The 23,869-nt window shown below is 49.1% G+C and overlaps 1 protein-coding gene across 1 annotated transcript in view; it reads left to right on the top strand.

Annotated features, from left to right (window-relative positions):
* Positions 1-15,926: 15,926 nt before the first annotated feature.
* The window catches only part of ELMO1 (engulfment and cell motility 1), a 251,108-nt gene continuing 243,165 nt past the window's right edge, over positions 15,927-23,869 (top strand). Inside the window, exons 1-2 of the mRNA XM_074199240.1 lie at positions 15,927-20,053; positions 23,192-23,361. Coding sequence (XP_074055341.1) covers positions 23,237-23,361 — 125 coding nt within the window. The 5' untranslated portion in view covers positions 15,927-20,053; positions 23,192-23,236. The remainder of the gene's footprint in view (positions 20,054-23,191; positions 23,362-23,869) is intronic.

Here is a 23,869-nt window from a genome sequence, read left to right on the forward strand (position 1 = left end):
GTCACCAGCATTTATCTATCAAGTGTCTACACAGTGTTCCTGGAGCGGCTAGCTAGATGGTACAGTGGGTTGAGACCCAGTGGAGCCTAGTGTCAGGAAGACCTGAATTCAAATCTAGACTCAGACATAGAGCCACATGAGTTCATGGCAAGTCATTGTGGCTTTATCTGCCTCAGTTTCCCCACCTGTAAAATGAGTATGTTAACAGCACCAACCTCTCAGGATGAAGATATATTTGTTAAGCACTTGGCAAACCTTATGCTCTCCCAGTGCTGACTATTAGTAGTGATTTTGATAGTGGAAACAGTCTCTGATCATCTTCCAGCCAGGGGAGACCTAGCGAGCAAGAGGGAAATACACATCTAGGTTTTTAGGCAGTGATGGGGTTGGGAGGGGGAGTACCAGCTGAATCGAGGATGAAGAAAAGCCACCTTAGGAAGGACATTCAAGGGGACCTTGCCGAGCGTTCCAAACTCCAGCCTTCGCTCACTCCTCTTATGCTCCTGGCTCCTATCATTTCATACCTCCCATGGGCTCTGGCTTCCTCCCTGCCTGGAGGGCCTTCTCCTCAGCTCAGCCTCAGGACTTCCTCTGAGTCCCAGATCAAATACCACCTTCTGCAGGGTCTCTCCTAGACCACCTGCCTTCCCTCCATGATCATGTGCCATTGCTCTTGTCTGGATCTGGCTTGGACACCAGTTGTTGGCACATCTGCCCCCAAGAAGGGGAGAGCCTCAAACCAAGGTCGCCCTTTTCCTCTTTGTGTGTCCCCAACCCTCGATACACTGGCTGGCACATGGTGGCTGGATGATGGTAGAGTGACTAGACTCAGGATGGTCTAATCCCCCTGGGTCCAGGGCAGGCGACCCTAGGTCGGTGCCCCAGAGCCAGGTGCTTCCAACTCTTTCCAGGAAGGTTCAGTTTGTAGGTTGAATTAGACAGATGCCCTGATCTCCCTGCTGCCTCCCTGCCTCCTCCCTTTCCACCTTTTGGGGAAAGAAGAGAAATTCAAGGTTGTAGATGTCGATCTTGATAAATGGAAACTTGGGGAAATGGTGAGTGGGGGGCTGGGGGCAGGTTTTGCTCTTTGGGTCTGACTCAGCAGGTCCTTGGGGACCATTTGCCAGATGTCAAGGCCAGAAACAACTCTCTGATCATGAAGAGGCTGGGCAGGGTGAGTTGATGGACAGAAGGGTGTGAACCCACCCACAGAGCTGTCTCCTGACCCTTTTCCCTCCAGTTGGAGGCCTCTGGGGCAGGGAGACTGAACTCCAGGACTAATTGCTCAGGCCTCCAAGGCTCTGGGAGATGTGAATTTGGGGCTCCCCGGTGGGTTATCTGCTCTCAAGAGACAGAGGATGCTGCACCAGTCAACCCTGGGAGAATCTCGGTCCCTCTCTCATAGCCCTGTGGCCCTGGCAGGTATGCCAGGGACAGGTCCCAAGCTTCCTTAGCTGGAATAGGCCGGAGGGAGGCTTATCTAAGAAGGCAGGGGGGAAGCTTTGGTTTGGCTCTCTAAAGGGGGGGCTTTGTTTTCCTCCAGCTTTGACTAGATTTCCTATCTTCTGCCGTATGGGAGCCCAGGACAAAGAGCTGGGTGATGGGGTTCTGCCTTGCCCAACTGCTTCTCCTTGTGCATTCCCTGAAAATGTCCAGGGGAAGCCAGACTGCTTTGGGAGCCCCCCAAAGCTGGCTGTCCCAGGTGTCAATCTAGTGGGATTATGTGGGGAGTTTCCATTGTAGGCCCTCATTACTCCCCAGTGGGCCTGTGTTTTTAACAGTTGATTCATGCACACCCCCAACCCCCTTCAGTAACTAGAAACTGGGGCCTGACAGCTCGCAGGGTGGATGGGAAAGGCAGGTGAGAAATGTGCTCATGTCCCTGTGTAGCCCAGGATGGGAGCTCAAGATGCTCTCTCCTCAGCCTGGACTTAGAGCGGGGTGCTCCCCCCAGACCTGCCCTCCTGACCCCCAGACCTGCCCTCCCCACCCCCAGACCTGCCCTCCCCACCCCCAGACCTGCCCTCCCCACCCCCAGACCTGCCCTCCCCACCCCCAGACCTGCCTTCCCCACCCCCAGACCTGCCCTCCCCACCCCCCAGACTTGCCTTCCCCACCTGCCCATCCTACAGCTGGGAGACCAGGTCTGCCTCAGGATCCCCAGAGAGAAGCAAAGCCCAAGAGGCTCTTAAACGTGACAGGTACGCCCTTGGGCATGCTCCAGCATGGAGGCATTCCTGGTAGACAGGAAGCATCTATGAAGGGCCTCTGCGGAGCCTGCTCCCGGGGTTACAGAGACCTGAGCCAAACAATCCCCTTGGCCTGGCATTCAAGGCTCTTCTGGCTAGCATGATCTCTCCTATTCTCGTGCACTGCTGCAGTGAGGAGTCTTCATTCCTGCGACACGGGGAAGATGAGCTTCTCCCTATGGCCTTCACAGGGCTGGGGGAGGAGGAGAGCCGGGTGTACCTCAGAGCCTGGAGAGAGAGGTGGGGCGGGGTTATTATTGGTGATTTGTGCATGGATCTGACACTGGAACTCCCATGGTCAGGAGGATCTAGGAAGATTGGGTGCCTTGTCCCCAGAAAGCGCCCTCCAACCTGGGGGGCATGCTGTGGATGCCAGCTTAGGGGCAGCTGGGACAGGCTGGGGTGCCTAGCTCTGCCAGGGGGAGTTTTACTGCGTCCTGGGGGTGGGGATCGTGTGCTTTTGCCTTGGGAGGGAGGCCCAGCAGGTGTCAGGGGGTGGCTGTGAACTGGAGTCCTTGACTTCTCTCTTTTCAACCTTGGCATTCTGGATTTTGTGAAAACAACCAAGAATGCCACCTGTTTGCCTGGTTGCCTGTATGCTGGCACCTCCCCGGATGAACCACCTCAGCTTACATCGCTAGAACCCAAATGAATCAAACCTGTTTGGTGACTATTTCACCAATTTTCTAGCATTTTTTTCTAGCAGTTGCCATTTCTGTGTCCCTGAACCGTGTTTTTCAGGACAGATCTGGTGGAGATCGGGGGTTTGGAATTCACCCTTAGCCACTTTTCAGTTTCTTCACCCAATCCGGTGGCCTCTGGTTCCCGATGGACTTTGGCCGAGGACTTCATTAGGGTGTAAGCTCCCTGCGGGCAGGGGTCACTGCTGGCTATTCTCAGGGGCTGACCCAAGGTGGGCACTGGTTGGTGGGGATGAGCCCTCTGTCTGCCTCAGTTACCCCCCCCCATCAAATGAGGATCTCCAAAGCACACCTTCCCCTCCCTCCCAGGGTGGGGTGTAGGGCTGTCACAGTGCCCACAGGAGGCTCATTTGTTTCCCCTCTTCCTTCCTCATCTTCAAGCCTCGGTTTCCCCATCAACCAAGTCAGGGGATTGGGCGAGATGGGCAGTGTGCCTCTTCTGGCTTCCATCCATTCTTAAGTCTGTAGGACTGGGCATGAGGCCATCCCCAAGACCTTCTGCAACAGTTTGTCCCAAGCCTCAACTACTTTTCTCCAAGGCTAATGAAAGTGAGAAGTGGGAGGGAACTGGTTTGAATTGGGATTGAGAGCACCTTGAGAAAGCCCAGAGAAGGGGAGTAAAAACAGCATCCCTCTTGGCCTCCCTGTTGGGACCCTCCTCACACCTGGGTGCCCAAGACCCTCATCTCTGGGGTTCTGGCCTCAGCCTGGGTTGTGCCAATGGACTTACAGGTTTCTCCCCCTTTTGCCATTTTTTTGGGTGACCCTGGACATGACCAGAGGAGCCACACAGAGTACCAGTGGGCCTAGGGGAATGTCTGGAACCTTCACACTGCCCCCCACCCCACCCAAGGGCAGGAAGCAGCAGGGATGAAGGGGCCCCCCAGCACCAGATTCATGGGGCCTGTATTGCTGTCCCCATTCCGTAGGGCTGGGCCCCCTCTTGGGTCACTCGGGGTTCAAGGAGGTGTCCTGCTGGTTTACATGGCTCCCTCCAAATGCATTGGGAACTATGGACCCCCATTGGAGAGAGTCTCACTCAATTGAGACCTGATACAGAAGGCTGAGAGCACCCCAGGGAGAGGGAGGCACCCAGAAGCAGAGGTAGCCCACCAGTGCTTGGACTCTTGTGGGGTAGGGTTACCCGGGGGGGGGGCAGCTGGCGTGCTCTACCAGCTCATCTGTGGGTTCTGTTTGTCAGGATCTCTCTTTTTTTGCTTAGCTGTCTCTTTTTATTATGTGTTTTTGGACCTCTGCCCAGAGGCTTCTGGGTATATTTAATAACTCCAAAGAGTAAGCAAAATGATGCCATGGAACCATTCTCCTGCTTGAACTCATCAGTTTCTATTGCTTTCCCCTGGTGTCTTCATCCCTCACAAAAAGAGAGATGAGGCCTTGGAATTTGGGGAGCCCTTGCTGGAGGGTGGCTTCTGGGGTGCTGGCTGTAGGGGTCCCTGTGAGGGGAAGTGCCCTGAGGACCAGGTCTGTCTCTGCTTCTCTTTGGAGCTCCAGGTCTGGCCAACTGGTATGCTCCAGAAGGGTGGGAGATGGAGGGGCTAGGCTCCATGTTAGGGTCTTCCATAGCCTAGGGCCCCTGAACCCTGCCATGGACCTTGGCCAACATTGGTACCTTTGTCACCATCCCACCACATTTTCTTCTGCTTGTTCTGAAGAGTGATTCTGTGGATGCAGGGACCCTCCCTGTGTGGACCCTCCCTCTCCAGAGCCCTCTCAGCAATCTTAGGGTCCTGGTGCATTGTCTGGGGGCACTGAAGTTAAGCCCCCCAGCCAGCGGGGGCCAATGGGGGGGATGCACTCAGGGTCCATTCTCTTGGCCTCCACTGCTCTTTGTTGCCTCTCCATCTCCTCTCCTGCCCCCCAACTCGTGCGGTGCCGTTCTACCCCCCATCTTTGACTTCTTCTTGCTTCAGGCAGGAGCTAAAAGCATTCTGGGCTCCCAGCAGCCTTTGCTTCTCTAGTCCATCAGGGGGTCAGTGATGGTGGGATGGTGAGTTGTTGGAAGTCACCGGCATAGGGTGCTGCCTGTTACTAGACTTGGGGGGGCTTGTCTGCTCCCTGAGGGAAGGGACCCAAACCGTGCCCCTCCTGACTCCTCACACCACCTAGTACAAAATTACAGGATGGAAAGATCTCTGGCTTTGAAGTCTGAGGCTCTGGGTTCAAATCCAGCCTCTTCCCTATGGATCTACCCTAGGTGAGTCAGGTCTCTCTGGGTCTAAGGGCAATGAACCACAACATCTCTAAGGGGGGGGGGGTCCCTTCAGATGAGGAAATCAAGGTCCAGCTGGTGGCAGAATCAGGATGGGGCTATTGTGAACCCTAGAATCCAGGTAACATGGACCTAGAGCCTGAGTTCAAATCCAACCTTAGATGCTCACCAACTGTGTGACCCTGGACGAGAAACTTGTCTTGCGCCTGCCTCCCTCTCCTCAGGTCCCCATGTGAATAGTTGTAAGGGGCTTAAATTGATCTCTGGGATACAGCTGGCACTAACCAAAGCCTCCCTTGCCTGCCCTGTAGAGCTGGGGCTCTGCCTCCGGCAGGTGCGTGGTCATCTCCTTGGCAGAAGTGACCTGACTCCTCTGCTGACCGGCCAGGTGTGTGTGTGGGGGGCACGGATTCTCCACCGTGCACTGGCGCTTCTCTTGGTCTCACGTTGCCCCTCTCGGGGGACTTGAGGCAGCCTGGAGCCTGGGCAGGATCTGGGCTTCTGCTGGGGCTGAAGGGAGCTTGACCCCAGGGCAGGGCGTGGGGGAGGGGGTGGCCCCACCAGAATGACACAGAGCTTCCAGGCTGAAAATGGGGCTGTTTACTGGGAGAACTCCGCTCTGCTCCAGGCTGGAGACCAGAGGTCGGTCAACAGGCAAACAAACCTCGGGATTGGGGGCATCTAGTTCTGTTTCCAGGGTTGGAGGACAGGCAGCTGGGGGATGCAGGGGGAGAGCCAGGGCAGGGGGAGAGCCAAATAGGCTTCCCCTCCCTTTCCTTGTCCCCCCCACCCCTTGAACCTAGCCTTGTTATGAAGGAAAGCAGTTTAGCCCAGCAGTTGGGGTGGGGAGCTCAGCAGATGGCATAGACCGCACTTGGCTCCCCTGCCCCCTACTGCCATTCCCCTCGTTCCTTGAGGTTCCCTTGTTCTCATGGCGTGCAGTTCCTTATCTGGCAGCAGCCCATACAAGACTCAGTTTGGCTCCGGGGCTCAGAGCCCACCTCTTGGCTCTGCCGGCTCTTTGGCCTCAGTTTTGTCATCTGAAATGACAGGGTTCACTCCCCATCCTCTGAGGTCTGCGACCCACTGCTGTCATTTCTTGGCCTGCAGTAATAGCTACTCTCTTGCGTCTTCCTGGCTTGGCTCTGCTCTTCTCCGTCCTTCTGATCTGGACATTGGGTCAGGACAAGTTGGGCCTCAGCCTATCCACTCTCCATCGGTCAATGCCAAGTGACTGGGGTGGGGGCCCTCTGACTTAGCTTCCCCCAGAGCAAATCCTTTATTTCAAGGTGACCAAAGCCCCCAAGCCCCCTCCCCTGTCCTCAGAGTGACCCTGAAGGCCTCAGTTGACCTTGGCCCATCTCTGTCTGGGTCCTCCCTTTCTCCAGCCTGCCCACTCCTCAGCCAACTCTCTATAGCTTCTAAAGAGACGGGGTGAGGTGGGTAATCATGTTTGGGGTGGGAAGGGAATGGTTGTTTATGCTTTTTGCTGTTATGACTCCAGTGGGGCCTTGAAAGAACTGATAATGGTTTCATGATGCAAACCCCCCTCACTGGGTCTGACTGAGTCACCAGACTGGGAAGGAGCCAGGGTACCCGGATGCCACTCGGGTGACTCAGAAGCCCGGGATGTGATTCCATGTTATTGAGTGCTGACCACTGCCTATTAGATGGGCTCTGAAAAGGAATGATTTCCCCAGCAGCCAGCTTTGCCTGGGCTTGGCCTTGGGGAGTGGAGGCCGTTTCCAGAAAGTGGGGCAAAGAGAAATATCAGAGGTCACCCTCATTCTGGGTTCTCCGGATCCACTAGTAAATTGAGGAGGGCATCGAAGGAAGCCCAGAGCTCTTTAACTGGGTCCCGGGAGGAAGCAGAAAGCAGGGAGCCCACCCCCAGACCCCCCAGGGGCTCTTACAGAGGTAAAAGGAATTATCCAAGACTCCTCATTGGGCTGGTTCCTTAGAGTCCATCAGTCAAAAAGTGTTGATTTTGGTGCCTGCTCTGAGGTTGGAACGGTGCAAAGAGTGAGAATGTCTGCCCTCCAGGAGCTTCCATCCTAATGCTTGTAAATAAGTGCAGGCCAATGGGCAAAGAAGATGGATGTCACGAAACAAAGAAGCTGCTAGGGATACAAGCATGTCCAAGAAGCGTTTCCAGGATGGTCTAGGGCTGGTCTGGAGCTGGGCAGGAACCTGTAAGGTCTCCGTCCAAGCTCCTCCTTTTCCAGATAAGGAAACTGAGATCCCAGGAAAGGAAATGATTTGTCCAAGGTCTGTAAGTGTCAGAGGGGTGGGCTTTGGCTTCTAGATCCACCACAGACTCCTTGTCATGAGGGCCAAAGGAGGTCATTCCTTTTCTATATGAATATCAGCACTTGGTGTTGTTCATCCCCTCTTCATCCCCTGTGAGGATTCAGGAAAATCTGTGGGATAGTGGAGGACCCTAGGCCAGTCTAAGCCACTGGAAGAAAAGAATGGAGATCTGACCCATGGAAAGTAAGGCAGGAATGTGGAGGGGGTGAACAGACCCCAGCCCTGAAGTGGCATTGCCTCCAGGGTCTTATACTTGTGTGGGATAATAATAGCCAGTGTCTGTAGAATGTTGTCCTGTTTGCATAAGTGAGAAAACTGAGCCTTCAGACTCCCCTCCTCATCCCCTACCCCCCAGTTCCCCTTCTCCCCCTCTGATGGCTCCTTCTCTGTCTTTTCTGCTGGCTCCACCTCTAGATCACAGCCTCTGACTCTGGGGGTCTTTGATAATGAATTTAACAGATACAAAATAAAGGTGGCTAATGGAGATGGGTAATCCAAGAAAAAGGTCCTCTCTTGAAAAACTGCAGGAAAAAGGGAAAGATATAGTACTGTAGTTAAAATTTTAGGTACTGTGCTTAGGGATGCATGTGTATGTGTGAATGTGAGTGTGTGTGTGTGTGTGTGTGTGTGTGTAGAATATATGCACAAATATTGCAATTCAGTTAATACTAGTAAAATGCTGTAGAAAATATTCCTTGTTGATATATGAGGAGAAATGATGCAGGAAGAACCAATCTAAAAATTATAACCTTGACTGTAAATGACTTGAATTTCTCTATAAAAAGAAAAAAAATGTAATAAAATGTATGAAAGAAGCCAAAAAACCCAAACCCCCAAAACCATAATGTTACTAACAGTAAATACCTCAAAGACAGAAAGATATATACCCATGGAAAATGACCAGATGAGGTAATAGTCTTGAGGCTTTGGTTGTCCCCAGGAAATCTAAGCAAGGCGGAATTCAAATCCTGAAGCAAGAAGAGCAAAAGAACAACACTATTCCTGACAGTATTTGCTTGGCGTTTTCTCCCTTTCCCCCCTCAATCTTTTGATTTTTGTTTTAATGTTTCTTGGATGATGGAATTCCTACTTTCTATGAGCTCCATGCTGATATTTAAGATATCTGACTTCTGGGCAAGATTCCTTTTCCTCCATTCTGTGACTTCATCTGGAAGCACTTGCTTCCCTCATTTCACATGGGTAACAAGGCCTTTTGGGGTCTTCCTTTATTTCTCCCAAGTGCTCAGGGGTACTGGGGGCCAGGGCAATCTTTTCTCCAAAGCTCCTCTTAGGTTTGTGGAGTTGCCTCTTGGACTTTTCTCAATCCATTGGTTTCCTCCAATGTGTTTACATCTTCTTCTGTTTTCTCAGGTCCACTTGGACACCCGATGCTTAGTCCTGTCCTCTGGCACATTTGGGCAGGATTTGTGTGGGCTCTCCCGCCATTTGTATGCATTCTGGATTGGGGGTTCATTTTCCCAGAGGCCTCCCTGAGATTCTGTTCTTGACCCCTCTGGCTCCATCCTCTTGGTGAAGTTTTACACCTAAATCTCTTGGCTCCCCAGGTATTGTCTTGGCTCTCGGTGCTCCTCCTGGGTTAGGCACAAGCCACCTACTTGTTGCAGTTCAGGTCTGACCATGTCTCCAGCTGTGGCTTTGGGGAGCTACTCGAGCACTGGGGTGTCTTTGCTTGTGACTTTCTCCTACTGGTCTGACCTCAGGTCCAGTAAAGGGTCTTAGGTTACTTCTTCCTGATCCCTCTTCTTTGAGCAGTGTTCTCTTTCTGTACATGCCTGAACCAGATGGATGCATGTATAGTTATTTCCTTGACTTCCTTTACCACTTTCTCTCTGGTGCATTTTTAGGGATTTACTGGCATATTTATAGAGACTCTGGGCTCCATTAGCTCCTAATACACTACTGTCTCCCCATAATTCCCAAATGATCATTCTTAGAGAGACTCTTTTATATATATTTTATTTGTTTTCTAATTATATGCAATAGTAGTTTCTATCTATCATTTTTTGGGTAAGGTTTTGAATTTAAAGAGACTTTTGATGGTGAATGAAGTAAATATACATCCTTTGAAGGGAAGAGAAAATAATTTTTTAAAGAAATTAATATTAAATTGCACAGTCACAAAAACAATTCTAGTGGGCAATTTAACATCTCATTAATAGAATATGAAAAATCAAACAGGAAATAAACCAAAAAGAAATTGCATCCATGACTAGAATGTTGGAAAAAATGTACGTTTCAAAGATATATAGAAAGAACTGATCCAAAAAAAATAATGGATACAGTGTCACTTTCAATATTTACTGCATATTTCAAAAATTAATTATGGAATAGGGGCATTGATTTTAAATTTCTTTATCTATCATACTACAATAAAAATAATGATAAGGAATATGTTAGATGAAGGCTAAAATCACTTGTTTAATAATGCTTAAGATAAAGATGACATTATAGAAATAATTTTAAAAGGTAACAACAGTCTGGAATACATTAAGATTAATGGAATAGAACAGAAGAGAAGTGATACCCCCAGATGCTTAAATTACATTAACTGTTTCTTTCTCTTAGCTGTCTTTGGGAGATTTTGGTGTCCCCTGCCCTTTCAGGTTAATGTTGTGTCTGTTCAGGGAACCAAGTTTTAGGAAGGACATTATATTGTAAAATAGAAGTGACTGCAGCCAGAGAAATTTCAGGGAAGAAGAATGCCATAAGGAAACTCTTAGTTGAAGGAATTGAGGGATGGTCTGCCTAGAGCAGAGAAGACTTGGGGGAGAGATGAGACTTGTCTATCAGGTGGAGGAGAATTAGCTCTGTTCTGTCTGGTTCCAGAATACACAACCAGGAGCAAGTGTGGAGGGGGTGGTGACAGAGAAGGGAGGGCCTATATGTCTGAGGATGATCAAAGCTGCAACTGGCCTGTGAATGCAGCAGGCTTCCATGCTCTTGGACATGAAACTTCTGTTTTTCAGGGAGAGGGTTAGATGGTCTCTGAGGTTCCTTTCAGCTGGGAGCCTGTGATTCTGTAGTTCCACTGAAATGTTTCAAATGTTTTTCAAGTCTTTAATGAAATTTTAAAACTTTGCTGCTTAAAACAAATGGACAAAAGGAAACAAGCCCACAGTGCAGAATGGAGGTGATTGATTCTGGCACAGGAGGGCTCCAGTTAAAATCTGGCTTGGCCAACTTTCGTCAGCTTAAGGCCATGAGGTAGTCACTGCCCTCTCTCTCTGAGCTTCTATTTTTCTTATCTGTAAAACAAAAATGGGGGCTAAATGAGCTCCAAGGTCTCTTTGAGCTCCAAATCTATGGTTCTGTCATGCTAGTTACTGCATCAGACCCAAGCACCCAATGTGATAGAAGCAGAATTAAAAGAGAAGTTAATATAAAATGGATTTAATGAACAAATATAAAAAGAACTATTTTCAGAGCAATAAAATTCATCTTTATTTTTCTATTATATTTCTAGGATTCTTTTATTAAGTTGCTAAATAAAGTTTTACCTCAAGGAATGATAGTTGTGAAGAATGCAGTGATGCAGGGGAGGTATAGCCCCACCAGGCTTCAGGGTGAGGAGGGCTCTAGATTGTGTGTGTTCTTGGGGTCCAAGGGAAGTGAGTCCTCCTTCAGCTTAGGCCCTATGGGGTCTTTCCAGCCTGACATGCAGGAGAGACCCTCCATAACCAACATAGGTAAATTCACACTATAAGAACCCCTGAAGGACACACCCAGAACACATCCCTCTTTTGACCCCTAATTCCACATTGGCCTTTCTAGGTTTTCACTTAGACTTTGCTGACTTGCTCCTCTATCTGTTAGACCCTAAATCTATGGAGTCAGAAGGTGCCAAGCATCCTTCCTGAAACCCTCCCCCCAGCATATCCAACTACCAGGAGAGATTGTTTTAAATCTCTTGATGGGGGGGGGGGTGGCTAGGTGGTGCAGTGGATAAAGCACCGGCCTTGGAGTCAGGAGGACCTGGGTTCAAATCCGGTCTCAGACACTTAATAATTACCTAGCTGTGTGGCCTTGGGCAAGCCACTTAACCCCATTTGCCTTGCAAAAACCTAAAAAAAATAATAAAAAATCTCTTGATGGAAGGAGAAGCATTGACCCTGTAAACCAGCCTCCCCTGGATTCCAGCAGGTTCTCCCCTTTCCATGAGCCCTGAGGATCCTCAAGGTTGGAAGGACCCAGATGATTCAATGTTACTTATGCTAGAAGTAACCCTGGTCAGATCGATCATTCTGTGTCTTTGAGCCTTGGCTTATTTGTCTATAAATGGGCATAGAAAGTTATCATTTCTATTGAAGATTTATTGTGAGGCTGAAGGAGATCATGCTTATACAATCCTTTGAGTGCCAAAAAATTCTGAAAATCCTTGGGTTGAACAAGGACTTTGTCCTTTTCCATCAACTCTCTACCTTCTTTTTTTTTTTTTGCAAGGCAATGGGTTTGAGTGACTTGCCCAAGGTCACACAGCTAGGCAATTATTAAGGGTCTGAGGTCAGATTTGAACTCATGTCCTCCTGACTCCAGGACCAGTGCTCTATCCATTGCACCACCTAGCCACCCCAACTCTCTATCTTCTTGAAACATATGGGGCTGGCTACCCCATCTTCATGGCTTCTTTTGGCCAGATGACTTAATTGTCCTCAGCCAGCCCGTTCAGTCAGTAAGCATTTATTAGACACCTAAGGTATACCAGGTCCTATCCTACTGCTGGGAACACAAAAACACAGCCCTTCAGGTGCCTAGAAGGTCCCATTTCCTCCCTTGGTGAGATCTTTCTGACTCTGAGCTTATCCCAAGCCTCCCTGATGGGCGTCACTCTCTTGACTTGGATTCTCCTTGGCTCCCTCTACATCCCCTGGGCTTTTCTGCTGTCAAAGCTCTCCATTCTCTGTGAGCATCAGCAGTGAGGGTTAGTCCAAGACTCGTCTCATCTGGGGAACCCAGGGACCTTCTTCTCCTCAGAAGACCCTCAGAATGTTGTACCTTCAATCTGCGTACATCCGGCACGTTGGACTGGAAAAAGGCAGGGGACTAGGCTGAGCTCTGATGCTGAGGAGCTGTTCAGCTCTGGACGCATCACTGCCTTGCTCTGGACCTCAGTTTCCCCATCTTTACATGAGGACCCTGGATTGACTAAATGGTCTGGAAGCTATTTTCCATAGCTAGGGTTCTTTGAGTTTATTACACACACACACACACACACACACACACACACACACACACACTCTCTCCCATACACTCAGACCCATATAAATAGTGCATTTATTTTCCTGTGACTTTGCCAATGTTCATCTTTCCTCTAGTCCACTTAATGACTGCACACACAGTAGGCACTTGATAAACGTCGGTCGACTTCTCCAGTTAGGTCCGTGTGAAATCGCACTTCAGTCACCAAAGCTTCAGGAGAAGCTCTGCCCACACTTGGAAAGTGAAATTCAGGCCAGGCAGGGGAGAAGGTTGGCTTGGACCTGGATAGGAAGCTCTTAGTTCAGAGAGTTGCAAGATGACAGAAATTAGCTTTTTCTGCTCTGTTGCTTCTGTGTGAGCATCGGATAAGACTTTAAAAAAAATGCAGATCTCTGGCTTCATCTGGGGAGAGAACTCACACGCAAGGTGGAAACCTCTTCCATGGCCCCTGATCAACCACTCAGCTGTACCTTGGAGTTTCAAAAAGTGTTCTAGGGTTGTTGTCCATGGTCACAGGGCCAGTATTATCAGGAATAAGACTCAAAGTCAGGTCTTCTTGGTTCCCCGATAAATCTCCATTCATTATGTCATGCTACCTTAGCACAGAACTGAATAGAGCCGATGTGTCATGGAAGCATGTGTCGGAGTGCCTGGCTCCCTCTCCGTGGTTTCTAAAATCTGAAGGCCCTGGACATCCCGACCACTTGGGGGCTAGATGACCTGTTCTGGGAGATGATGTTGTGCCTTCTTGCCCTGTCTGCAGCTTGGTCTGGACATGCTTTCTGACTGTCAACCTCAAAATTGTTTTCTGCTGGTTTTTCCTCTTTTCTTTCCCAACATTGCTTCCTGTAAGTCTGTATGAAGAAAAATCTTCCAGAGGGAAAAGGCCTGCCCTTGATAGCCAGCATTTGCCGGCTCTCCACTGAGGACCAGCAGGACCCAAATATCCCAGACTTCGTTCTCTGTCTTCTAGGAAACTCTTGTCCCGCCTCTGTGTGGGTGTGAAAGGAGGATGGATTTTAAACCAGGATTCAGTTAGGTGAATGAAAGAAAAAAAGAGGGAGAAAGAAAAAAGGGAAAGGGATGAAAATGTGGGTTCTTGGAAGGGGAAGGGAATCTGTGATGAATGGGGGGGCTGACAGAAAGCTGCCCAATAGATGCCAACAGATACTGAATGCAGGCCGAAGCCTGTGCCCTTTGCCCCAAGGTAGGCTGGTTCTCCCTTTTAATTCTGCGGCCACGTCACAGATCTCACTGAGGCATTTTCCTTGCCTGGCAGGACGTGTCCCCAACCATTGGCCCTCTTTCTCTTCCCAAGGCCATTCCACTGTCACCTAGCAACAAGTGCACTTCATATAGCTCCCCTGGGATTTCCTTCAGGCTGAATCCTTGAAGAGAATGCAGACAGTTATGCAAGGGAAGGGGAAGGCTTCCCATCTGAAATCAATCTTGGAGATGATGAAATAATGGAGGAGAAGAACAAAGCAGGATCTGGCTCGAGCTTAGTCAAATAAACACTTTCATTTGCAGTGAGAGCCGGGGAAGGCCTGGCCAGGCCTCCTGCTCTTGTCTGCACGGTCCTCTGCCACATCACCTCCCCTGGCCCGGGGCCCAGGACAGAAGCCGGGCCCTTGCATCCTGGGCTGGGGAACAGGATGAGCTGCTCTGTGGATGTCTGACAACAGCATTGTCTGGCCAGATGAGGGGGCTGAGCTGGGGGGGTGGGGTGAGAGACAACTGCCCGGAGGAGGGGAAAGAAAGGCCTTCGGAATCTTGCTGCAAAATACATTCATATGATCCGTGCTGACACTGAGCTGCAGAGCCCCATCTATGTAAAGAGCACAAACCCCAGAAGAGGCATTCTCAGGAGGGGGCCTCCTCTGAAGGCCACCACAGCTGGGGGGAGGGGGCAGGCAACCAGGGAGGTCTTCACTTTTCCTGGGGCTCCAGCACACACAGTGGGATGTAAACATTAGGTAATTAATAAGTGCTCATTGATGGAAAGAATGTGTTTATGTCATATTTATAGTGTTCATGTTCCCCCCCCCCAACACCATGCCTCACCCTCTTAAAGTACTAGTCATAGGCTTGTTTCACTGGGGTGGTGGAGGAGGTTTCCTGGGTGGACCTGGGGTGCTCAGAGTAGAAGTAACTGACCTTCCTGTCCAGTGGTTTCCAGATTAGATGACTTCACTGGCCCTGATGTTTAAGCTCCATTGATGGGGAAGCTGAAGGTGGGGTGAGGGTGCAGGGGCGTAGTTTACCCCTACAGGCTTCCTCAGTTTCCTTGACTGTAAAGTGGGAGCACTGGACATGGTGACCTTTAAGGCCCCTTCAGTCTGTGAGTGGTCCCAGGTGAGATCCAGTCCAAGTTCTCTTAGTTTTTTGTTTCGTTTTGTTTTGCTAGGCAATGGGGTGAAGTGGCTTGCCCAAGGCCACACAGCTAGGTAGTTATTAAGTCTGAGGCCGGATTTGAACTCAGGTCCTCCTGACTCCAGGGCCGGTGTACTATCCACTGTGCCACCTAGCCACCCCCAGTTCAAGTTATCTTGACACCCAGTCCACCCATCTCCATGACGACGTCCAGTCCTGAGATGTCCAGTCCCCTTTCTCACTGACCAGCGAGTCACTTAAAAGGGAAGTACCTCAGTTTCCTCATTTGTAAAGCAAGAGGGTTGGAGCTTTGACCTCCAAATTTCCTTCTCCATCTGGTGATAGGATCCTATAAGAGGGACCTCCTTCATTGTGAGTCACAGCACATGGACCAAGTCCAAGGTGGCCATTCAGAGAGGACCAAGAGGGCTTCCTCTCCTGAGACTCTGGCAGGAGACAGAGGGCCCCAGATTTAGTCAGAGGCACTCCAGAGACCATTGAGTCTAACCACACCTCCAATTTTATAGAAATGACTTGTCCCCAGGGACACAATCAAGAGTTGAGAGCACAGTCAGGAGCCCAAAGACAACAATGTCTCTGAAGTCTGCTCCTGTGCTGGTGTCCTTGGTCCAATGTCTCCTGTCCACAGTCACCGGTCATTGCTCTGAATCCTAGAGGAGAGTGGGGTGGGCCCTCAGACCCACCCCCAGACCCCAGTCTCCATTGGATTGTGCAAGACGACAAGGAGGTGAAGCCAAAATTACTGGGGGAAGGGCTAGGGCTGGGAGTGGGGAGAGCCTGGAGTCTGGGGAGGGGGAACCCTCCTTCCCAGCTGGGAGGGGGGATCAGTGTTTGCCAGGGCAGGCCCGGGTGGGAGCGGGAGCCAACCATCTCATCATCACTTTGTCCCAGGACGTTTTGCAATCATGCTCTTGGCCTGCCCTTAGCCAGACTGAATGAGAGTGTGAAGCTGATTTAATTCATCTGAAGAGAGAGAGGCACTTCAGTCTGTTTCCCGTCCCTTTTTGGCAACTGTAATGAGCCCCCAATCACCTCCCAAGACCGGGCAGCGCTGGTGCTGGCAGCCAAGGCCACAGATGTGTACGATGGCCTCCGACCAACTGCCCATACCTCAGCTAGGCAATGTCATGGTGGCCTGGGCTGCCAGCTCCGTCAGCCTTTGGAGGCAGCATCAGAAGGGGCATCACTGGTATCCTACACTGCTCGGAGTCAGAGGATCTGGGTTCAAATCTCATTTCTGACTGTTAGTGCCTCAGAATTCTGGGCCTTGGCTTGCTCATCTCTAATTAGAGGAAATTCAGTTTAGTGATGCCTAAGGTCCGTTCTGCACTAATCTATGATGGACTCCAACAGAGGGTTAAATTAAAGGTGGGACCAGGAATCAGAGCACAAGTTTAAATCATGTGCCTTCCTAGCCTTGTGGCCCGGAGCAAGCTGTTCTTTTCTGTTATTGGGGGGGTGCACTGGGTGACCCCAGAGAATCCCTCCCAGTTCTGAAGCTGGGATGCTCTGTGACTTCATCTGGAAAATGGGAGCATTGGATCTGATGCTTGCTGAGATTCTTTCTAGCTATTGGGTATGGATTTTTTTACATGGTTTTCTTCCCCCATTAGAGGGGGGAGCTCCTTGAGGGTAGGAACTGTGGTTTGGCCTTTATTTGTATATGATAAATGTTTGTGGACTGTTTGACTGAGGCAGAATCTTTTACTTGAAACATTGTCCCTTTTCCTCACCTGGATTTTTCTTTCATGGGCTCTCTTTGCCTTAGTTCCCCATTTCAGTAGTGAGAGAGGTCTCAGCGAGAGGCTGCAGGTATTTGGGTCTTTTCTGGTCAACCTTCTTTGTCAGTGACTTGGTTGAAGGTCCAGCTGGTGAGCTCATCAACTCTGCAGGCAGCATGAAGCTAGGGAGGAGGGCCAGCCAGCATCCTTAGCCATTTCTGCTGATGAGAGCAACAGGTAATGTGGCCTGGGAAGAGGGATAAAAGTAGTCTGATACAGGAGTCAAAACCCAATCCCTTCTCCAGGCCTTTTATCCTCCATCCACTGGCTCCTGGCCCTCGGGTTGCTGAGATTTTGTTTATTTTGAGATCCTCATGTCATTCCAAGCTGCAAAAGCACAGCTTGAGGGGAAGTTTTTGTTTGTTTATTTTCTGAGAAACCCTAAGTGTGGAACAATAAGGGAAGGGTTGTGCACCCTGGGGTCTGGCGGTGTCCTGGCCTGCTGTGATGCTCAGAGGCCTGAAGTCAACCAGGAGATGGGGGGAGGCTTAAGGACACCCCAGCTCTCAAAGGGTGGCAAGAAAGAAGGAGGCTGCTGAGCAGGAGGGCCTGCTCTGGGGGATTTCTCTGAGGCTTCCTAGCTCTTTCGAGAATGTGACTTCTTCAGGGGGAGACTCAATCCTAGGGAATTTGGGAATCACCAAGAACAGGTCAGCTATCAGTAGCATTGGAGAGTCTGCAGAGTGCAGACAAGTCTCATTTCTCATATCCTTTGATGCCCACACAGGCCACCCATTTAGGGGATGCTCACACTATTTTATAGGTGAGGAAGTAGAGGCTTAAGACTTGGGTATCAGAAGTCATCTGTATCTGGGGTTCATTTTGACTTCCAGCTCAAAGTTCTCACCACTAGGCCTCCTTGTTCCCTTATAAGGAGTGACTGAAAACCTGATATTTTATTTATTGAAAACATCGGTTCTTGATCTGTAAGATTTTATGCATTGAAATTAATTTAAATATCACAGTTGCTAAGCAAGACTCATCTATCCTGGTTTCTCATGGTTTATTTTATTTTTTTCTTAATTTAAGGTAATGGGGTAAAGTAACTTTGCCAAGGCCACACAGCTAGGGAATTATTAAGTGTCTGAGGTTGGTTTTGAACTCAAGTCCTCCTTACTCCAGGGCCGGTGCTCTATCTACTGCACCACCTAGCTTCTCTATTTCATGTTATTTGGAATAAAGCTTTTTGTTAGAGAGCAGCTGTTCACATTCAGTGGGAACCTGGGACATTTCTATCTTGGTTTCCCCATGAACATTCTGACCCCACATTGCGCCTGTCTAATTTATCCAAAACCTCCATCTGCTGTCTCCCCCAGACTTGTATTTGCCTGGTTAGGCCCACTTCTTCCTGGGGAGTCCCATTCGCTGCTACCATCTTCCATGAGGATGAATATGTGGACGCCATCTCCATCCACACAGATCCTCTCTTCCATTTCGATTCTGCACAGACAAAGGCATACATCATTATGGAATTTGAGGCTCTCACATTTTTTCAGGTTTTTGCAAGGCAATGGGGTTAAGTGGCTTGTCCAAGGCCACACAGCTAGGTCATTATTAAGTGTCTGAGGTCGGATTTGAACTCAGGTACCCTTGGCTCCAGGGCCGGTGCTTTATCCACTGCACCACCTAAGTGCCCAGGCTCTCGCATTTTTGTTCCTCCCAATCCTAAAAATCAGGCTTGTAGGACAAAGCTGCCTCATCACCTCTGTTAAAGAGTCTCACGGTCTCATGGTTGACAATGACCCTCCATTGTCTTTGGTGGGGAGCAGAGAGGTCGACCATCTTGGCTGGTATTTTTCCCACTTGTTCCCACCTTCAGATGATCCCATAATGCTTCACCATCGTTCTGCCTCCCACACAGTCCCATTTTCCTCTCGGTATCTCCCCATTGTCTGTCTATTTTCAAGGTCATTACTTTAACTTCACCATCCTTGCCTGTTGGCACATCTTACTAATGCATTTGCAAATTAAACTCAGGTTGTCCTTGGACATCATAACTCTCTTCTTGGCAAAGAGGCTATGTGTTTGTCATCAGAGGGAGCTTCTGGGGTCTTTAGAGGCCATGCCATGCGAGGGTGGGGCTGTTGGTTCTAGAGATCCTGAAGAAGGGCTGGGCTGTCATGTGGGTAAGGGCAAGGTTCCTTCTTGCCTCTTCTCCATCAGAGCTCTCCAGAAGGGGTGTGGGCCACCTCAGGATGTAAAGGCTTCCTCCTCAGTGGAGGTCACTAAGTAGAGGGCCCTAGATCTTTGCCAGGTGTTTTTAGAGGGGGCGTCTGGTGGGCTGCAGGAATGCTCTGGCTGACTCCCAAGGGTCCCACCAATAGAGAGTCTGTGGTTCAGCCCTGATAATCCAGACTGAGGCTATTAGCCCAGTGATCCAGGACCAGAGCATCAGAGTGGAGGCAGTCAGTCATCAAACACTGAACATGATCCTCCAGTGTTAAGTACTGTGTAGATGGACGTAAGGGAGTCCCTGCCATCCTGGGGCACACACAGTAGGAGCTAAATAAGTATTTATTGAATTAAATGAAACTATGTCCACACACACACACATCTATCTTTGTACTGATCTGTCTATCTCGATCTCTGTATAAAGATCAATAGATAGATAAGCATATGGCAAATTAGAAACAACACAGTGAGAAGGCAGTGCCATTGAGGGGACTGGGAAAACTCCTTGGAGAGAGCAGACTGAAGAAATCACCCAACCCAGCCCATTCCTTTGACACAGGAGGAGCGTGAGGCCCAGGGCATTTGGGGCTATCTGTGATCTGTGCAAATGTTAATTGATACCATAGGCAATAATATTTATGAGCTACCTTTCCAATCTTAAGTTATTATAAATATCATATTTATTATTTATTGAGAGAGTGTCATTTCTGGAGGGTGGCCATTTGTTTTTTGTTTGATCTTTGTGTCTTCAGACCTTAACATAGTGACTGGCCCAGAAACACTGGTTATTTATTTGTTTGATAGAGGTTTTTCTAAAAATAGTCTTTGAAATCAGAATTGTAAATGTCCTAAACAAGAGTGAGCAGACAGACTGGACCAGGTACGTATTGAACCAGGTGTATTGGGTGACACATTACAAAGACTTTTTTCTTTTTTTTTCTTTTTCAGAATCGCAATGAAATAAAAAATGGAGCTATTCTGCGGTTGGCAACATCACCAGTGAGTTGCTTTGGAGCTTGTTGTCTTGTTCATGGCTTTTCTCTCAACGTACTTCTCTGTTTCCCTGCCTTCCCCTTCAGAAGGCTGCCATGATAGTCAGGCTGCCAATGGGAGTCAGAGATCATCAGATGTTCCAAAGCTCTCTGTAGACTACTATTGCCTCCTTTTCCGTCTCAGACACATAACTCATTCCCCTATAAAAACAGAGGAAGTTGGTGGTGGAAATTTGAAACAAATTCTTCATTTTCCTTCTCTTCCTCTCCTTCATTGACTTCTAAAATAACTCCTATTTTATAGATACAAATACTGGAATTCAGTAGTTAACTCCAGTCAATTCCAAGGCCTACAAAGTTCCTGGCCTGATGGGAGACTTGATTTTAGGCACACGGGTCACTCCTATGTCTTTTGCTTCTTGTGTAGGAGCCAAGAGAGGGAGGCAGGGCCTCTGGGTGCCCTCCTAGCCTGGAGTCAAAAGCTGTGAATCCTTTTTGACCATAGGGGGTGATATCTTTGAAGTGGGATGGGAAGCATTTGGAAATCTCAAGAGGAATTTGTTCCAGAATGGCTCATCCTCCAGGAACTGCCACTGCCCATTTAGGATCATAACCCTACAGCATCCCCTATAAATGACTTGTCTTCTTTATTTGATCTAGAGATCCACCAGGTAGTGGCACTTGTGTCTATGCAGCTCTGAGAGGCAACCCAGGGCAGTGGATAGAACTCTGCTTGGAGTCATAAAAATCTGGGTTCAAATCCCACCTCATAAATTTCCTCTCTGTGTTACCCTAGACAATTTAGCTAACTCCTCTGTGCTTCAGTTTCACCTGTAAAATGAGGGATGGGAGATAACCTCAATGACCCCCAAAGGTCTCTTGGAATGCTAAGTCTAGAGTCTTCCTTTTTCTCTTCCAAACCCGTGATTTCCTATTGTGAAAAATTGCTTCTACTCATGCAAGTGGGCAGTGTCTGATTTTGAAGTTTTACAAAATGTACAAATATTGTACAAAAAGTGAGCTAAGGTGATGTCAGATATGTGTGTGTTTGTATAGGCATATACAGATCCCAGAGCTGCAAAGGGCCCCGGCAGCCATCGAATTACCATTGTGCCCACAGGAAGTTGCTGGCACAATATACCCAGTCTCTGCTAGAAGCCCTCCAAGAATGGTAGACCTGTTCCTACTAGGCCCCTTCTTTCCAAAGTCATCCTTTCATTCCCAAGCCCACTGACAATCTTCTTTCTCTGCATGTGGAAGAGGGGCTGCTCTATGATACTCTACCATTTTGGACTTGTGAGTGTAAGGGGAGCCCATTATTACCTGTCTGGCTCCCAGAAGTGCTGTCTGGCTCCCAGATGGCCAGTTTCCTGGGCTGTTCCAGAACAAATTAGTAAGAATCAAGTTTAATGCCACCCCCAGGAGCCTGCAGAGAGGGACGCAAGGTTGGACTTCTCTTGCCAGGTTTCCCCACTGCCCATCATCCAATGGCCTCCCCCCATGTGTGAGATAGAGGAGAAGCTCGGGACTGATTGCAGTTTGAATCTGGCTTGAAGCTGGAATCAGTGAGCACTTCTTTGTTCCCATGGTCAGGCTGAAGCTGGGCTTGTAGGTAGCCCAACCCGCCAGCCCATGCTGCTCCAAGAAGGCTAACACAAACCCGGTCCTGCTTTCTAGGCTCTCTTGCTTCCTGCTATTGATCCACAAGCCTCTGCCACTGCCCCCATTTTCCAAAGCACAGAGTCACCTACTTGGAGTTCCAAAGGCCTGGATTCAGATCTCATAGTAGGAGAACCTTCTGTTTGCATTGCCTTAACCTTTCTGGGCTTCAGCTTTTTAATTGGATGGGTATGCTTGGAGGATCTGCTCCCTGATCTGCCTTTAACCTTACAGTGTGAGAATGGCAGACCTGAGACTGGAGTCAGGCCTACTGCTCCTGGGACCTCAGTCCCATCTTAGCACACCCACTTTTTCTATCTCTTGGCCAGACTCAATAAATGGCCCCAGGGTCCTTCCCAGCCCAGCCTGACCAAGGTGATCACTCACCATTCCATACTGCGAACCTACCCTCAATTGCAAGCACAGAGCTCTTCTGAAGGACTTGGCTTCCTTTGAAACTTTATATGGGTCACAATGAGAAAAGCAGGGGCTCCTAGAGAATGTTGGCTGTTGTCAGAGGAGTCAGCTGCTGCCCTTGGAGCTGGATAAGACCTTCAGCAGCTGTCTATTGACTCATGGACTCTGAGTTGGGAGGGAAGTTTCAACCCTTCCTTTTACAGAGGAGGAAAGTGAGGCCCTGGAAGGTGAAGGAATTTATCATACAGGGAGTAAGCATAACTTCTGACTCCAAAGCCAGACAGCCATTCCTCTGAGGCTTTATTTAGGTGATTTTACAGGAAAAGTGTACTTCTCTTTCCTTTTCCCCCCCTTCCTGGTTCTCTGGGTTTTGCTCTTTTCTCTTCCTCCCACCCCACAATGATACTGGATGTTCTCAGGTTGGGGAGAAGGGGAGTGGAGAAGAGGGCTTATAGAAAATGAAAGTGAATTAAGTCCCCTCAGGAATGGCACTGCTCTGACAGGATGCGAATCCCCTCTCCATTTTCCTGTCCTGGCCACAGGAGCCAAGTGAAAAGATTTAAAGGGAAAGACTCCAAGCTTTGCTTAACCAGCTCAAAGGGTCTACTTGGAACAGCCCCCAGTGAGTGTACTTGTGAAAGAAAGACCCCAAGGCAAGAAGATTTCATCAGAGGGGGAGAAAACAATTAGTGAGGTGACTGAGAAAGCTTCCTTCTGGGTGTACAGTCTGTGTAGGCACTTAGGAATTGGAGAAGGGTGGAGATGCTGGGAAAGTTGGGGCAGCTGTTAAGCTCGTTAAGTCCGTGCATTGGGGTTCTATCATGTCAGGGAACTTATCGTTCACTTTGGGACCCAGCCCAGCCCCAGGTAAGTTGGGAGCATTGGGAAGGGCTCCTAGTTGCCCTATCTCTCTCCTTCCCACCCTTCCCATGGACCCTGCCCCAAAACACCAATTAATCTACCACTGAAATCTCTGGGGGTAGTCATGAGAGGGGGCTCCCCCGATGCCATCTCTACCACTCCTTCCCTTTTTGAGGAGTTCTTTGTGTTCCTTTTTGCTCCCGGGGAGGCTCAAAATGCCCAACAGCTCCATGAGAGGATCCAGTCTTCAAGCATGGATGCCAAGCTGGAGGCCCTGAAAGATTTAGCCAGCTACTCCCGGGACATCACCTTTGCCCAAGAGTTTATCAATCTGGATGGCATCTCTCTCCTCACCCAGATGGTGGAAAGTGGGACAGAGTAAGTAAATTTGTCCAGGCACCTCATTGATCCTATTCTTTATGGTTTTTAGGCCTTTGTCCAGTAAGTGGTGTGCTGGTAAATGTTTAACAATCGGCTCGTTGGAGGGGGGGAGTGGTGTATGGATAGCGCTTTTGAGTTTAATCAATTTTTTTTTAACATTTTCTCTTTCACTTTATTAAGTATAAACAATCAACAAAACATTAAGTTAAGCCCTGATTTATTGCAATGCCCAATTTCTGAGCTATAGATGCCCTCACTGAAAATGTAACTACTGGTTCTCACAAACTAGTCTAAACTGGCTTTAGCATTCCCCTGCCTTGCAGCCTGTTCAGTCCCCAGGCCTACTGGTGGCTTTGCATTGTGATGGTTGATTGAAGTCATCTAAGGTCATCAGTGGACAAACCCAGACATCTTATCCGCAAGGTCATGTGTGGATCTGAGAATACCAGAATACAAGAAAGAAAAATCAGGTCATTTGTGTCTCCCCAAGGCCCCTGATGCCAGT

Source organism: Macrotis lagotis, chromosome 8, assembly GCF_037893015.1.
Source record: "Macrotis lagotis isolate mMagLag1 chromosome 8, bilby.v1.9.chrom.fasta, whole genome shotgun sequence".
Lineage (NCBI taxonomy): Eukaryota > Metazoa > Chordata > Mammalia > Peramelemorphia > Peramelidae > Macrotis > Macrotis lagotis.